Source organism: Schistocerca americana, chromosome 1 (assembly GCF_021461395.2).
Source record: "Schistocerca americana isolate TAMUIC-IGC-003095 chromosome 1, iqSchAmer2.1, whole genome shotgun sequence".
NCBI classification, from domain to species: Eukaryota; Metazoa; Arthropoda; class Insecta; order Orthoptera; family Acrididae; genus Schistocerca; species Schistocerca americana.
This window is the reverse complement of record NC_060119.1, coordinates 1,152,073,105-1,152,092,152: the sequence shown is the minus strand read 5'-3', so window position 1 is coordinate 1,152,092,152 and position 19,048 is coordinate 1,152,073,105. Positions and strand designations below refer to the sequence as shown.

The window sequence follows — 19,048 nt, the reverse complement described above, 5'->3', positions numbered from 1 at the left end:
GCACCAGAGCCTTATGCTGAAAACAATGGTATTCCCTCTAGGTAGTGCAACTTGGCCATCCGGAGTCCAATCTTCTTGGTACCATACACTCCTATGACCATCGCTGCCAGCAATTGTGTACACTGGCTACATTCCTGCCAAGTGTCTCGGTAATATCATAGAAGGAACATCCAGCTTCTTGTAACCCTATTACATGACCTAATCAAACTCAGTGAGGAGTTGATAATGGTGCCTTTGTTGCCTTAAAGGCATTCTTGATTAACCAATTCATCATGTCCAATCTCAAAGCCAACTAACCCTCACAACCATTACAGCATGTATTTAAAGCAGACCTGATTTTCAACCTCATACTGGTGCTACTAGCAGCACTCTTTGCAATTGCCACAAAATTTCAAGGGACGTCATCTTTCAGATGTAGAAAAATGCCCACCAACTTTTGTTTACGTTGTACAGCTCCTACTTTTGTTGCTTTTTTTCCCCTGTCAGTGTATTTTTCACTTTCAAACAAAATCTTCCTCCAGAAGTAGAACTCTCACACAGTCACAGTTCTCCACTTCCCTAACACCTAACCCGTTCCCTGCTCCCACTCCCATACACGCACGACTTCTATTCCACCAATGGACCTAGAAGTCCTTTACTCTACTACCACCCCCCCCCCCCCCCCCCCCGCATCACTGACTCGCGCATTCCTACATCTCTCCAGCATCCTACCTGATCTTCCCCAGGTAAGCGTCTACCAGTTTTGCACTCTTTTGTAAATAATTCATGTCAGTATTTTGCAGGCTTAACTTGTAAGCACTGGCATTATTACATTCTTCTTGAAGTCTGAGGGTATTCTGCCTGTATCACCATTCAGGCTGCATCTTATTCACTTAAAACTTGCCCTATTTGGTGTTCTATCTTCTGTTTCTCATTGATGAAGGGATCTGTTGCCTGACTGCACATTTTACACAAATTCCGTCTTTGAAACTAGTTTTCTTGCTCATTTTTTTTTATTTGTAGCACAGTGCCAAAGATAAAAATTTTTGTGCAATGAACATATAGACATCAAATCAAAATTGTGAGTAAGAAAAGATAACCAAAACCCCACAATTCACAATGTTTTGAGTGAATAAGGTGAAACATGTATCATGATGAGAAAAAATGCATTGCATCAAATGGATGCACACTATGAACTTAATGAACTATACACACAGCAGCTAAAGGTACCATTGTCACACGAGTGAAGAACTTGACTTCTTATTCTAGAAGCATCGGCAATTGAACAGGTAATGATTTAATATATAGGGTTGTCCACAAGTAAGTTTCGTTTCTATTTCCATCTCAACAGCACTATGATTGCAGTTCCGAGCATGTGCGGCAGTTACTCTGACTCCAGGAGAAGACATGTATGCCATTTTCAGATTGCTACTGCCAACGTGTGCTGTGTAGTGCTTCTTTATACATCTACATGACTACTCTGCAATTCACATTTAAGCGCTTGGCAGAGGGTTCATCGAACCACAATCATACTATCTCTCTACCATTCCACTCCCGAACAGCGCGCGGGAAAAACGAACACCTAAACCTTTCTGTTTGAGCTCTGATTTCTCTTATTTTATTTTGATGATCATTCCTACCTATGTAGGCTGGGCTCAACAAAATATTTTCGCATTCGGAAGAGAAAGTTGGTGACTGAAATTTCGTAAATAGATCTCGCCGCAACGAAAAAGTCTTTGCTTTAATGACTTCCATCCCAATTCGCGTATCATATCTGCCACACTCTCTCCCCTATTACGTGATAATACAAAACGAGCTGCCCTTTTTTGCACCCTTTCGATGTCCTCCATCAATCCCACCTGGTAAGGATCCCACACCACGCAGCGATATTCTAACAGAGGACGAACGAGTGTAGTGTAAGCTGTCTCTTTAGTGGACTTGTTGCATCTTCTAAGTGTCCTGCCAATGAAACGCAACCTTTGGCTCGCCTTCCCCACAATATTATCTATGTGGTCTTTCCAACTGAAGTTGTTCGTAATTTTAATACCCAGGTACTTAGTTGAATTGACAGCCTTGAGAATTGTACTATTTATCGAGTAATCGAATTGCAACGGATTTCTTTTGGAACTCATGTGGATCACCTCACACTTTTCGTTATTTAGCGTCAACTGCCACCTGCCACACCATACAGCAATCTTTTCTAAATCACTTTGCAACTGATACTGGTCTTCGGATGACCTTACTAGATGGTAAATTACAGCATCATCTGCAAACAACCTAAGAGAATGTCAGCCGTAGTTGAAAATGCCACCGCATGTGAAATCAGATCTGTGATTCGTTTTCTAAATGCAAAGAAATTTAAACCAAAGGAAATTCATCGGTAAATCTGCGAGGTTTATGGGCAAAATACTATGAGTGATTCAATGGTTAGAAGATGGATCAGACTGTCCAATGAAGAACATGATCCAATGCATGATGAAGAACGAAGTGGATACTGATGAACTGGGACGGCTTTGATCATCCTCTGTACAGCCCGGACCTCGCTCCTAGCAACTTTCATCTCTTCTTACACCTAAAACCTGTCCTTCGAGGTCAAGACTTGAACGATGATGACGAGCTGAAAGAACGTGTTACCACATGGTTGAATTCACAGGCGGCAACCTTCTATGAAGAAGGCATACAAAAACTTGTGCCAAGCTATGACAAGTGCCTACAAAATTTCGGAAGCTATGTAGAAAAGTAGTTTAACAGTTGTAGATTTTTGTACAATAAATACTTTTTCTGTATCTGTACATGTTTGTTTTATATAACCAAATGTAACTTACTTTGTGGACGACCCTCGTATTTACATTGCTTTTGTACAGACAAATCCGTAACACAATTGATGCAATTACATTAACAATATCTTTAGAACAGCATGTATTTCTGTCCTGTAAATCACGTCGCGGCATGCAGCTACATTCATGTTGTGCACATTCTTATCAGCTGCAGATAGGAAGCACCTCTGCCAGCCTAATATGAGCTGCTTAGACGAATCACTACTAGCCACCCGAAATCTTAAATTTCTTACCAATCAGTTCTCCAGGACCTAGGGCCATTCTGTACTCATTTCTGCACTGTCTTAAAACTTTTTCTCATGTATGTTTCACCTTGTTCTTTTTAGCTCAACCTGAATGCTAGTGATGTCTGTGCCATTGCGTGTTTACTCCACATGTAAACCAGCAACAGGTGTGTGGCTGCCTCTCCCAGTCTCTGTTTATTACAACACAGAATACAGCCCTTATAACTTTCTTTGGTATAAGTTTGCTACACAACACCAAATGGAAGTTTTTAGTCTACCTTAACTTCATAATAGTTCAAGATCTTTCTTTGTATGTTTGCTAGTGGCCAACAAATAAAACTTTTATTGTATCTTAATTTAACAACAGTTCACTTTGGAGGTCCTTTTCAAATCAATGCAAAATTATATGCTTAGCAGAGTCCATTAAAGTGTGGTGAAAAATTAATCATCAGTATTAATAGAGCAAAAAGTGTGAATAGAGTTAGCCCTACACATTTCTTAAACAAAACATGAAATGTACAGTAACAAATTTGAACAATTTGTATGGAGAGAATTCTCCATTGCATTTGGCCCTGAGTTACAGAGCACTACTTATATGCACAAGGAACTGAAATACAATTTAAATAGAAAATTACTTGACATGGGCTCAAAAACTTACACAAGACATATTCTAAAAATAAGGTAGAATCCATTATTTATAAAAATCTCTCACTTTCTAATATTTCTACATTAAATCCAACAGAATGTACTTTTACAAACGTCATTAGCAAAAACAGGATCTGATTTACCTCTTGGATGTGGAAGACCTAATCTGGAAAACGCATCTGGTCGGAGTAATGGCAGTTGAACAGCCAACTGCAATATACGCTTTATTTCTGAAAGACCACCAACTTTTTCCAGGCCTCCAATAACTTTCTCTGCGTTTGTGATACGTCCAGCCACCATATAGCTCGGTCGCACTTTTCGAGCAGCAGCAAGCAGCATAGCTTTCCACTGTGCAGCACTACAAGGTGTGATAACTGAACTATCCTCTGCATTCCTCTGTACAAAAGACAGGGCTAATATAATTAACTATCATAATCATATGGGAATACTGAGTTACTACACAGTGAACATGGTAAAAGTAGCAGCACACAGAGAGAAAAAAATAAACATACTTTTTCTGCTATTATCTTTATCAGATGGCATAAAGGAATAGAAATTGTAAGATGAACTCAGCAGACGGGTACTATGATGATGTAACAGAGAGAAATTAGAATTGACCTATATAGTTTAATTGAAATTAGCGATACCAGAATTTAAAGTACTAAAACAAAACACTTCACAGAACTATTGCAATAACACGAAAAATAACAAACCTGCAAATTACGAGTGGAACCATACGAAAATTCTCAAAGAATGCACAGTACATACCCACTGCAACAACAGTAGCCCAGAGACTACCGCCAAAAACAGAAGCCCTATGACAAATCACTGCACACACTTACTGTGAAAAAGGGAAAAATAATGACCCATGGAATCGGTAATTACAATTGACTTATAGGTCAGTTCTGGCAACCGATTTCAATGTTTGTTATTCATTGCAATAATACAGAAAGCAACACCAAAAATAGAAATCATATAACAAAGAATTGCAGACATTTACTACAAAAATGCTGAAAATTATGAACCTTGGAATGTGTCATAAGGATTGATCTGTATAGTTCAATTGTAGTTACCGATTCCAAGATTTGTTATTGTTTCGTGAATTTTCATTACTTGTGTAGTGCCTTTACTTTTATGATTTCTGTGTAGCTCACTGCTTACTTTCTGGTAATGTCCTTTTTACGATTCCTGTAGGTTACTATCTATTCAATTTTACATTAGTTGTGTCAGATTTTAGTACGTCCCCGACCAAAACCCACCAATTTCCCACTGTAGCCCCCCTTAGATTCATTATTTATTACTAATAATTACCACTATTCCATAATATTATGAGTGTACCATGCAGATATTGTAGTGGACTTTAAGGGTCGTCTGCAGTTCTTTCACTTACTCGCATAAACTAAGATAACTTATTTGAGAAATGAGGTTTTTCCTGAAGTTACTGTCTTCTTTCTTACTTTAATTTCTTTGAATTATAATTCATGGCTGTGTAATTAATCACTTGAACTGCGATTGTATATTATCATATGGATTTGCATTTTTTGTGATTCATTTGCTTGTTTATGAATGAGCCCCTATGGCCTATGCCTTCAAATATTGCCTCTATGTAGCATCTTTGGTTTAGCTATGATGTCGTTGGTTAAAGCCAACAGGTGGGAAGAATCTAATCCAATTTTGAAGCTGTGGCCACAATTAAATTATCATGAAGAAATGCAAAGACAGTAATTTGTAAACATAGGTCACTTCCATGCAAACACCTTCAATTACTTCTGTGTACTCAGGATACCTTTTTATGTAATTAAGTATGATGAAAGCAATGTTTGATCTACAAAGACTTACGAAGTTCCGTGAATTATCAATCAGTGCAATGATTTAACACACAATGGAGACTTGATTAACAGGACTAATTGTTATTTTAAGTCATTCGGATCTTCAAAAATCAGGATAACTGAATGCATGAAGTCAAGTTATTTTTGCACTATTAATTCTAGAAAGATAATCTACGTCCATATGGTTATCTTTTATGTGCATTGTCATATGGTCATCTTTATTGGGTTAATACGTAATGTTAGGTGTTTATTCAAAACAACAAAAACAGATTAAACTTATTAAAATCAACAAAAGTCAATGTTTATTAAGATATTAGAGACATTTTTGTATGTAAATATTTTCTTAAAATTGCTAAAATACTGCAAGCCTAATCTTGGAATACCTAAGAAAATTCATGGTAGACAATCACTGTAGTTGAATTTTGTTTAAAATATTTGGTAACTGTCATTTGACAAACAATTTTTTCTCTTTATTGCTACATCATGAATACAGTGTCATTTAAACCTGTTTCCAGGGCTTCAAACCTTCTCTATCAGAGGGTCCTACATCATTTTCTGCATCTACACATTGTTCTGTTTCATCTTCTTGCATTTCCTGCTGTTTGTTTGCCTGTAATATGCTTTCAATGATTTCGTCATCTGCAATGATCTGAAAATCTTGATCATGACTGACACAAGAAAGCCACTCTTTCATATCATAGATTTTACATTTCTGGCATTTTTGTATGTTTATCATAAGCTCCTTTACATCTTCCAAAACAAAATCATCCATACCAGTAATTAAATTTTCGTGCTCCCATTTTAGTACTCTGTTCCAAGTTCTGTTCAGAGACTTCCTTTCAATCAAATCTCATTGTGTACAACCATGTAACAACACAAATTAATTTATTTCAAAAATCACAAAATGACTTTTACGCTATCTTCATCAACAGATAACATTCTAAGTAAAAGTTGTTTTCTGTAAAGTTGTTTTAATATTTCAATACTCCACTGGTTGTAGCAAGGATGTCATATTAGGAGGCAAAAATGTTACTGTGAACGTCCCATTTCTCTCTCTTATAGTTCAGCCAAAGGATGAGTCGGTGCATCTGACAAAAGTAGGGCTTCTCCTTGTTTTCCAACACTGTTTTGAAATTTTTTACTTCACAGATAAAAGTGTTGTCATACCAGTCAACGTGTATTTCGGTGTTCAGCCACGCGCTTTTGATGCGCGACATGTTTTGACAGTAATGATTTCTAATTTACCCTGCTTGACCAGTGTTGGAAACAAAGTCCAAGTCAAAGTAATTTTCATCCAATTCTTTTTTAAAACCATCTTTAAAAGAATTTGCTGGATCTACATCAGCAACCTTTTTTTCACCCTGTATTTCCAATTCGCGAATTGCATAAGAGATTTAATTCCGTACAACCACCTGCTACTTGCCACAAACGATTCGTCATTACCTCTCTTTTTATTTAACTATAGTACCTATTCACAAAGCAAAGGACCAGATATTTGTTGCTCTCTTGATAGTTTTTGTAGAAACTAACAATGCAAAGCTTCTTGCAGAAGTTCATTTCTTGGTTTCTTCACCATTTTTTGATATTTACTTCCATCTTCACTATCAATTTTGCAGATGTACTTCAAAATTGAATTGGTAGTCTTATTAAAGTCACTTATCTACACCAGACTTGTCATCTGACTAAAGACCAGTTTCCCCTCTTTTTAATGAATCAATAATATTTATTTTATCTTTATGCAGTAACAGTACTCTCTTACACTTTGACATTTTTAAGCACAGATGCAACACAGCACAGCAGCATAGAAATTGGCATCTGTCTAACTCAAACAACAATGAAATGCAAGGGGCAGATATCACACGGGGTGTAGGCAGATAGTGCCAGCATGACATGTCCATGCACAGACAGACTAGACTACAAAGATATTTGCTCATAACTGACAATCCAGGAAATCGCAAATCCGTATAACTAAGGTACAGATTCTCAAGTCTGCACTGTAAAATTAACAGTTGACATTCGCTCCATGCGAGAAAAAAGTGTATTTAGTGAACTAACTGGCACTATCCAAACCAGTCCATACACTCGCAGGGAATACCTGAACCAATCTATTTACAGGAAGAGAAACAAATAATGCATCACAGTCATGTAGGAAGTTCTTTAACATATGAAATATAATTTCCATCAAACGCTTGACATGATTAAATAACTGTAATAGCTCTTCTAAATTTTCGAGTTGATCCACTTTGTGGAAGAATTATGCTGTTCATTGCTCTGGCTTCCTATAGAAACCTAATAGTACCATTTTGATTCATTACTTCTTGTACAGGACTACAGTACTCACTATCTGATCACTGAATGATTCCCATACCTAGCACTCATTGAATTTCTTTGTCAACTGCATGCTTCTAGGTTGATGGAACAGAGAAAGTTTTCATACAGAATGGCTTTACTTTTAATTTAAAATCACTTCCTCTCATTGTTCCAGGGTGAGATGAAAACACACCTTAGTACAACTGGAATACCTCTCTCAACTCTCCCCTTTCATGCTCGGTAAGTTCTGTTTGTTTGTTTTGTTTTGTTCAAATATCTGCAGCAGTGCCATTTACATCAACCTGTGACTTCATGTCCCCTTCAGCTCCCACTTCTGTAAGTTCCCTTATGGGCTTTGTCCAACCGCAGTTACAGTTTCATTTACCAGATAAATTGGTATGACCATTGAGATCTTGAAATAAATTCTCAGGAATCGCTCCAAGTCAGAATCCAATAGGAAGTCAATATCAACTCTGCATACATTAGCTGTAACAACTATTGTTGGCATCCTTAGTACGTGGCTCATCTTCCCTTAATAAGTCTTCCACAATGTCACATCCATTATCTATCTGCATTGTAAGAGGTGACCTCATGTCCAAACATTCAGTTTCAAAGTGGTCGCATCAAATTTAACTCAGTTTTCCGGCAGACCCCTATGTGGAACCACATTATGATTTCTCCTCTGTTGTTGTGATTGATGGTCTCACGACCATCGTTCCTCTGGAATTCACAACACCCCTGGTTTTTATCATACGATCGTGTATGGCCATCATACCTCTGTGATCCGTTATGATCATTCCAATTCAGTGCTCCAAAACTCCATTCGTTACGATACTCATTTCACAATGTCTCATTGGAACGATTGAACCTCACTCCACCTTTTCTCTCTATCAAGAGCTTCAATTCGATGTAATACCAAATATAAATTGTCGATGCCTTTGTATCTTGTGAGAGCTACCTTCTCACGGGAATGGAGTAGTAATTGCTGCATAAGAATCTCTACGAGTTCTGTGTCTTTGGCAGGTTCATCTAGATATACTGTAAGTTACAATCCCAATACTTCAGCTGAAACTCACCAATGGTACTGACTCTGTGACCATCCGTTGGCAGTTCCAGCGATTTTGTCTCAAGTTTCCCCAGTATTGTTTGATAGCCCCAAATTTATTAAAGAAGGCTGTATGGAACTCACTGAAACTAAAACTATCAGCAACTCTCATGCGTCATGTATGTGTACTGTCTTTCAGATTATTCACACAAATATCTATTTTTTTCTTAGAATACAATGTTAGAAAGCATGCTTAAACTACTGTGTGAAAGCAATGGGATGCAATAAGCAATGGGATGCAATCCTCGATTCAGTTCCATTACCTTACAGCAATCATACTTGGAATTGCACTCAGCATAATTTGTCATTTTTCTTGTAATTCATTAATGATTTTTTTCTTCTAGCACACATCACCTAAAGTGGGTTGCTGCACATTTTCAACTTGATTGGCGAGCTTTGTGCATTGTTCCTGTATGCCAACTACCACCTTAAAGTGTGTCTTCTTGTAGTATGAACAATCCTCCTTTACTGTCGTGGTCTCAATTTTACTTTCCACCAAACTGAATGACTCACGCAATTTCAACAGTTTGATTCACAAGATACTTGGCAGTTTGCTGTTGATCATCAATTTGCTTTGCAATCTGCTGTTTAATATCATCATTTTGCTGCCCAAGATCATTATTCATTTTCTTAATGTGTCCAAACAATTGATTTAGCCACACCGTTACTCCATTAATGGTGCATGGATAACTGTTGGTGTGGTAACCTTCATTGTTGAGCTGCCTACTCATTTCCCCAAGTTTATTATTCTCACATTTAAGTTGCTGCTATGTAACAAAATTCATGATTTGTTTTCAGAATCAGAAGTTATAGTTGGATTGTTGTGCATATTGATATTTTCTACACTCCCAATGGTATCATCACTTAACATTAACTGTCCATCGAAGCATGAGACCTATTACCTCTAAGTCGCAGATTACAGGGGAGCGGCACAACATCGCAGAGTGGAGCGGCATATTTGGTAGCTGCCGCACTGCTGCTTCGCACCCAGGTATAGTGCGACCAGGTAGCAGCAGCCAGCAGACTTGCTTCACTGTGTGGATGGCAAATGCACAAGGCAACTGATCTACAATCTTTCTCAAATGATTTTTGAGGAACTACTCAGTAAAAAGAAATTGATTCTCACACATCTCATAACTTTATTTGTCACCTTCATGATGAACTGCTTATTTTGTTAATCCTCATAGTTATTGTGATAGTTCAAAATTTATTAAACTACTGCAAGAAAGTCCAATAGCATGCAATGGAAAATACAGGTCACTATGAATGCATTTAGTGCACGTTAGGTCACATGTTGCTGCGTATCAAATGTAATTAACATATTGAGATATTCTTTAACCTTGGAATGGGATCTACAACTCACTCCATTCTGGGAAAATGGATTGCATATTGCACACTTCATTCCACTCTGGCACCTAGACAATAAGTGGGAATGGAATATTCATAACACCTTTGTATCTGAAATGGTTTAAGATACCGAAACAAGACTTCGGCAAATAATAGCACGCAAAGAGGAAAATTGGTTGCCCTGTGTACTGTTTGTAACTACCTTTCTAGCATGATAAAATACAAGCAACTCCAGATATTTTCAATGGAATAATGCAATTTTTTGAGGGGCATTGACAGCTGGTGAAAAGAAAGTTGTTACAGGGCCCAGAAACCAGAAGTAGTTTCTGCGATGTGGCTCCGACATTCACAACAGGATTCACAACCATTGCAAGAATTGTGGAGTCAACTAAGTGTTGTAGGACTGTCTCCAGCCAATCTACATGAGAGTGCCTTCTCAAAAAGATTTTCTAAATACTGTAAATCATTTATATAACACACAGAATGTTCCAGTGCAGTTGGTGATTTTGACGGACAACAAAATTGTTTCAAATGCCCAGAAAATTCTGGTACAATGTTTTATAGTTATAAACACTTTCGTTCAATCGTAGAACAAGCAGTTGCTGATTCTCGCAGAAAATTCATTATAACCAATGTTGCGGGGGATATGGGAAGGAAAGTGAAAGTGGTAGATTTCATTCTTCTAGTGTATTTCACTTAATGCAAGAAGGGGATCTTAATGTACCGCCGGACTCTCCAATACTGAAGACATCAGTTATGTTGCGTTTTGTATTCATTGGAGATTTTATCAAATATTACATTCGAAGTGTTTTACATCCAGGGAAAGAATATTTCAACAAACACTTTTCCATACCATGAATACCAACTGAACATGCTTTAGACATAATGAGTGCTAAATGGAGCACATGTTGGAAGCCAACAGAAACTTCACTACAATTTGCTGATGATATTGTGAAATGTACATGTTGAGCACAACACTGTCAGTGACCAAGAAGGATTCCAAGTGTCAATGAGCAACATACAGTAGAAACTGAGCGTTTTATGCAAGTCACTTATCAGACAGTATGAAATTTTAACAGAGCTTAAAATTAAGCTGTCAAAATGAAATGGTTTTGAAAACCTTTTCCACATAATAAAACAATTTTTATGGTGCTAAACAGAAAAATTGGTATCAAGGCTTCCCCTGATGCCATTTCCTCAACAGTAAAATGAAAGAAACACAAGAGCCAGTGACAGTGTGGACTGCTACCAGCAGCAATAGCCAAATGCTGCTGGCATTGCCCAAATGCAGCTGGAGTCACACTAATGCTCTGGTTGCCATGCTCAGAAACAAGCGTGTATAATTCACTCAGAATCGTTCTACTTGCAGCGCCACAATAATCACGCGCACTGAAGAGCTCTCGTTTGTTTTTCCAGAGTCGCTCTGGTCTGCTCGGCATGCTGCTCGGGTCGTGCCACAACCTGGAAGTCACACCTATTCCCAGTTTATAGTAACCAAATTATCACTACTTTACAACTTTGTTTTTAAAAATATGAAGTGTCGCTGTGCTAGAATGCTGCAACTCACCATTGCTGTATTTTTACATTAGTCGTCCCTGAAGATTGCAATTACATCTCAGTTTGACACATGTGACACCTGTTAAGAGTCCCACCCTTCTTCTTTGCCTCATTTAAATGATAAAAACACCTCCCCTTTTAAACAATGACTTGTTGACTAATTAGTAACATTTAATTACTGGTGTATGAAGTTCATAAAGTATGATTGACTAAGATGCAACTATTGATTTATTAATTCATTTGTACATGACAGTTATGAAATCAGAATAATGAAATCATGCCATGAGGTTCTCACAACACTGTGTTCTGAAATGAGTTATCTTAGGGTGACATTCCCTACATTCATACTAAAACTAAAACAAGTCGCATGAACATGGCTGAACATGTTACAGCACCTTTTTAACGATGTACGATATCTTAACAACTACAGCCAAATCTGAACAACTACCACATTACGTGCCCGATGACGACGACGCTGACAACAACCACATCTGACTGCTGTAACCAAAGAGGTTTAGCCACATATTGCTGCAACTTGCAAAGGCTGTACTACTTGTCCTAAGAAGAGAGGTGTAGCGACAATAACCTCCCAGTAGCCCAGTCAGCAATTCCATTGTCTGTCATAGCCAAATTTCTAAGTTCAAGTCCCAGACTGGCACACAGTTTTGATCTGACAGGAAGCTCCAAATTAGTGTACTCCACTGTAGGATGAAAATTCATTCTGCAATCAACACCCACATACTCCTGTGGCTACTGTCCCAACACAACTTGTCTGGGCCCAGTCGGGGCACAGCACTAGGACTATATAACTTGCCATGTATGTGTAAGTGCTTTTTCTGTTTGTTGGCTAGCTCTGAGGAAGAAAATGCCCAACAGCTTAGCCATACGCTCAGTTTTGATTATGTGCTTGTCTACTGCTCAATGCCTCCACTATATGGTAAGTGCTTCTTTTATTTAGTCTTAATGATTCATAGCTCAAAAACTCAGCAAATTCTGATGGAGCCCACAGCATGAAAACAACAAGAACAATGGCATCAGACAAGAAAGATGGTAAAATGTAAACAAATATATCAAACAAAATTCTCACCTCATTTGTGCTGCACTGCACCGCAGCATTCTGGCACAGCAAGGCAAGATCTGCCCCGACATATCCCTGTGTGAAACCAGCCACCTCTGCACACACTTCATGAAGTTCATTCGTCTTCATTTGACTGACCAATGGACGCAACACCACCTGTAGGATTTGTTCTCGTTCCTGGTGAGTAGGCACTCCTAAGTGTATCTGCAAATTGAACACGTATATGTACAGTACTAGATTCAAACCAAACAAGGCAGCAGTTTAGGTCACACTTTCGAATTAGAATATTTTTTACCTGGCACAAGCCCCACGAGATTTAGTCAGAAATACAGCTTAACTTCAGTGGATGGTAAACCTCCACTACATATACAAAAAGAAAAAGCAGCAAATTAGCTATGAAGCTGACTTGACATAACAGCCCTAATTTATATCCTTCTTGGTGGAATCATTACACAGGACATGGAAACATTCAGTGACCCTATTGTCACTCAACATCAAACAGTGAACCTGTTTCGTCTGCCGGGCCGAAAATATTTACATGGAAGCTTATCAAGCTAGAGATGTTCTCTTAATTCTTCACAGAAATTACTGATTTTCTCTTGCAAGCAGTGATATTTGGCTTCCAAGAGTCCACTATCTGAATAACACCAGTTTCACATTGCATGACCCTTTTGGAAAACAATTCCTGAGGGGTAAGGAGAAAAAAAAGTCTATATGTGTATATGGCTAGAAATGCAATCCAAGGCAGGTGCACACACTTAAAGGAGGAGGTTGGTTGGATGATTAAAGGGACAAAACTACTAGGTAATCAGTCCCTTTTTCCTCAAACAGATATGTCTGCATGAATGTACATCAGAGATGGTCTACCAGGCAAAACCCTGGGGAAGAAAACCCCAAGATCTACCAAAGATGAGATAAGAGACAAAAAAGAAGAAAGGGACACGGACAGGTCAAGAGAAACACAGATAGACAAACAACAAACAAGTCTAACAGACCAATTGAGAGGGGGGAGGAAGGGTAAAAGAGCAGTTAGGGTAAGGGCCGGGTTGGACCACAAAGCCCAGAGAGCCGCAGCCCTGCCTGGCCAGAGGCAAAACAGTGTCCAGTCAAGCCCTCAATGGGTGGATAAGGTTAAGTGGTAAAGGGCTCCTTCATGAAGAAAACATAAAAGTAGCTCAGCTGCTGAGGCACTGCCTCCTAAACCAGGGGTAGCGAGTCGGGACGATTAACAGTCTGCCGCAGGATGGCTAGGTGAGGGCAGTTCAACAAACTATGGACCACCACCAAATGGCAATCATAATGACATGGGGTGGATCTTCATGGAGAGACGGCCATGAGTCAGCTAAGTATGGCCAATGCAGAGTTGGCAAGGACAGTAGAGTCCTTTTGAAAGGCCTGCATGGGGGACCTCCATAGGTTCGTAGTCTTGTTTATCACCCATAGTTAGTCTGGTGAAGTCAGAGTGAGCCATTTCATATTCCAGATCCCTACAACTTTATGACATAAGTCGATTGGAGGTCCATATCAGGGATGCCGATCCCAAGAGTCAGCTTGATGGTAGCCAGTGTGTTCATTCCCCAGGATCCCAACACCGTCTGGGGTCCCGACAAAGGTCACTAAGTGTCCACACTATTCAGGGGCATAATGGGAATCCTGGACAGCCATGACCGAGGAATGGCGAGGGTAACACTAGCAGAGATTTGCAAATGGCACAAGGAGTTGCTACACATGAGAAAGGACTCACGGCGGCACGAAAGGATATGCTCAAGAGCACAAGAGATGGCTACCGACTCCACAGTGAAAACATTACAGCCATCCGGCAAGGAGCACAGTTCAGTATGTTCCGCATGAGTACAAGCAAAGCCTGCATTACCAGCAACCATTGAGCCATCAGTATAGACTACTTCTGAACCCCAGGATGAGCCAAGGATGAAGAAAAATTGGTGGTGGAGGGCCTCGAGATGAACAGGCTTTCGAACTTTGTCAAAGGTCAAGGTGCACCATGGAGGGACTCACCACAGAGGTCTACAGAAATGGGCCCTGATGAGAGGCGGTAGAGGAAACAACTGAAATTCATAGGGCCGCCATTGCAGGAGATGGATTCCCGTGTTTGGACAGACGAGACAGTAGTTCAGATGCTTAACAGAGCTGCATTTGGGTGTAGCGTAATTGACAAGCTGTTGTTGGCACCTGATCCACAATGGAGAGACCCCACCATAAGGCTAGTTCAAAAGGCTCCTGTCAAATCAAACCCTGCAGTGCTGTATCGGATCCACTATCCACAATGCTCAGGGCAATGCTGAACTGTATGCCACACTCCCATAATCCAGATGGGATTGTATCAGGGCTTTGTACAGCTGCAGGAGGGTAGTGCGATCCGCACCACAGCTAGTGTCACTCAGGCAATGAAGTGTATTAAGGTTCATCCAGCACTTTAGCTTAAGCTGGCAAATATGGGGAATCCACATCCACCAAGCATTGAAGACCACTCAAAAAAAGTGAGTGGTCAGTTGTCGAGGTAATGTTCTGGTTGTGTGTGAATGGTACGACATTGATAAAAGTACACGATGTGAATCTTGGTGGCTGAAAACCTAAAGCTGTGGGTGACAGCCCATGACCGCACGTTTCACATGGTCCCTGGCAGTCGACATTCAGCAACACCCACACTAGAGGAGCTACAGTGGAACCAAAAGTTGTCGGCATACAAGGAGGGTGATACTAAGGACCCCACAGCTGCTGCCAGACCACTGATGGCACCTAGAAAGAGAGGGACACTCAGTACAGAGCACTGCAAAACCCCATCCTCTTGGATATAGGGAAAACTGCACCAACTTGAACCCAGAAAGTACAGTGAGACAAGAAGTTGTGCACAAAAATCAGGAACAGAGCCCAGAGACTCCACTTGTGTAAGGTAGCGAGTATGTGGTGTCTCCATGTGGTGTCATGTGCCTTTTGCACTTTGAAGAAGATGTGTATAAGGTGTTGATGTCAGACAAACGCTGTTTGGATGGCAGGCTCCAGGAAAATCAAATTAACAGTAGTGGAAAGGCCTTGGCAAAACCCACCCTACGACCGAGCCAGAAGACTCCGAGACTCAAGGAGCCAACACAGCTGCTGGGTCACCATACGTTCAAGCAACTTACTGAGAACATTGGTGAGACTAATTGCATGACAACTGTCCATCTCTAGAGGGTGCTTACCCGGTTTCATTACTGGGATGATGATGCTTTATTGTCATTGCAAAGGAAACACAACCTCACTCCGCATGCGGTTGAAGATGGCAAGGGCATGATGCCATTAATACACTGATAGGTATTTGAGAATATGCTTGTGGATGCAGTCTGGTCCTGGTGCTGTGACAGAGCAGTGAGCTAGGACACCGACAAATTCCCATTTGCTGAATGGGGAATGTGGTTCCAGGCAGTGTGTAGTAAAAGGTAATTGCTTTCACTCCAACTGCTGTTTTAGGACATGAAAGGCGGGTTGATAATTCTCACATGCAGAAGCTTGAGCATAATGCACAGCAAATTGTTTGGCGATGGTACAGACAGCGTCATTCAAGGTAATACCAGGATTACCCGTATGTGTCTGGTTATCAATAGAGACTGCGACGAAGCAAGCTGGGATCTCTTTACTTCCTATCTTGTTTTGCCATCTGCCTCCTTAAATTCATTTTTGACTATCATTAACATACACGAGTATAATCTGAATTCACAAACAAACAAAAAAGGGGGGTGGGGGGGTGGGGAGGAGGCTAGCTCTCAGTCTTAAGAAATATAGTACCAGATCTAAATTGTGTACTAATTTTAAGCATTTGGAAGAACAACTAGGGTTCTTAAAGTATTTATATGGCTCTACCCGAAAACACACCATCAAAGCCAGCCCTTAATTATTTCCAAAATAATTACCAGATTTGTCAAAAGCATTGTTTGCATACCTATATCTGTTAATTTCATTATTTAAACAAATAATTCTGCCTACCTTTGTGGTAGAAGAAACTGTTAAATTGAAGAAATTTAATGGATTCAGTTAGTTAAATGAGTTATGTTTTAACTGTAATTTCTGTAAATTAAACGTTGAACAATGTATAGTTTCAGTACCTATTATTGTGAGTATATATAACGACCCAATTTTTCGTCCCGAGACAATCAGTCCATAGCCAATTTTCAGACGGGAAGTCTGTGTCAGCGTAACAATAATGCATTAACTTAACAGTGGCATAAGTGTAACACCAATAGGTCGTGTGTTAAAACAATGACAGTGTCTGTTCAATTTATTTGAGAAATAGTGACAAACGTTCTGTATTATTCTGAAAAAACTGAACTGTGTGGTTAGGTATTCACTGCTCATAGATGTTCAACAGCAAACTACTGTAGCAGTATGCTGGTGTTTGCCTCCAACCAATTAATGAGGCTTAACATTTACCAATAGTGAACTGGCCATATAACTGTGTAATATTGGGGGGAGGGGGGGTTGTGAACAGTGAAAGTAAAGAACTGCGAAACTCAACTGTGCAACTGTCGGCTACATCATTCACAGAAGTCAGTGTTAAATTTCCAGCCCCCATTTTTCAGCTAGTATAACAATGCAGTACGTCAACACTGAGGACTATCAACGAAGAAATAAAGCAGCTCAAACCTGCCCAAAGGAGAGGTACGTGGTCTGATGGTTGAAATGTACCACTCCCAGCATTCTCACTTCTGCCACTATTAGGTGGCAGACCTGGGCACAGAGACATTTTAATGCAATGATGTGCTCCATCAATGGGTGCCACCTATGGCACAGTTAAAAATACACTCTCTCTCAGAGGAAAAAAAAAAAAAAAAAAAACACTTTTTCCCTGTTAAGTAACAGTATACTTTTCCTATGAACTGTAAAACTTATCAATCCTTTCAATGGTTGTGATTTCATACATTGGCATAGAATTTCCCAGCACTTTAGAAAACGAAACTCAGGGGAAAAAACACATTTTGGAAAGATGTCTGGTGTGCAGCAACATGTACACTGCATATTTTCATATTATGAAAGTATAAATTCGAATTCCAGCAAACACCGCATGTTATTTTCCAAAGGATTGAAATTGAGATTGCGATGTGCTTTTGTAAGCCAGTTGTAGGTCACATCCAGCAATCTCGCCAGCCGATGACAGCGGATATTCAGAGCATAGGACACTTGATGTAGTCAGCCAATAGCAACATCACTTAAGTAGCGCGAACACACAAATAGGAAAAGGTTATGGTTTAAGTTAATAGACATAGTGCTGCTATAAGAAAAGAAAAGCTTTCATGTATAATATTGGTCTTGAAGATTAATAGGCTACAAGAAAAGCTAAGCTTTCACACATAATGTTGATCTTTAAGATACATCACACAAACGTGCCAGTAAATGTCTGATCTTCTGTGCTCAAAAATATTGTAAATGGTCGTCCTCAAAGATCTGATTTTTGAATGAGAGTCAAATGCTCTGTGATTTAAGAAATTCATCGGACATTCACGCACAGAGTTAATCTTGCGTAAAAGGAAATTTACTTTGAAAGTAACGCTTTTCAAAAAACCATTCGCAATATTTTCCCCACGACCTGTTAGAAATAGATTCGTTTTAGCAATTGCCAGAGAGCGTTAGGTAACAGGCATCACTGTGCTTGCGCAGCTGTGATGACGTAGGAAGCCCGTACGTTCGTACGTGTAAAACATTAAATGATCTTACATTATGTCATAAAAGATACAAAATATTAGAGAATACTCCAAGACCGTGGGAATTTTGTGAACCATACTAAAATGCATAATTCAGCTTAAAGTGCACATTCCTATGTCCAGATTCAGATGTAAATTTTCTTTGAGTACCGGTACTGTATTATCTCATGTTTGGTTCTTAATTATGGCACAATGCCATACGTGCTAGAAGATGAAAACGTGAACTTGAAATGCAGCGAACAGTTGAAGCTAGCCAATAGTGTGGAATTAAACACTTTGTTTCAAATAAATTGACTACCTCAGCAGAAAAGATTAATAAGAGTCAAATTTCTTTAACAAACTGACAGAAATAACTTCATTGTTCTGCAAGGCGATTAAAGCTTGACTGTCAGAAAGATGGAAACAAAATAAAATCTGAAACTAATAACATGTTTTAGCATTCCG

At 39.4% G+C, this 19,048-nt stretch overlaps 1 protein-coding gene across 1 annotated transcript in view; it reads right to left on the bottom strand.

The window, feature by feature from the left end:
• LOC124551446 (spermatogenesis-associated protein 5-like protein 1) overlaps positions 1 to 19,048 on the bottom strand; it is a 76,063-nt gene that overhangs the window by 27,777 nt on the left and 29,238 nt on the right. The window contains exons 4-5 of the mRNA XM_047126441.1: positions 12,921 to 13,115; positions 3,829 to 4,081 (exon numbers count right to left, since the gene is read on the bottom strand). Coding sequence (XP_046982397.1) covers positions 3,829 to 4,081; positions 12,921 to 13,115 — 448 coding nt within the window. The remainder of the gene's footprint in view (positions 1 to 3,828; positions 4,082 to 12,920; positions 13,116 to 19,048) is intronic.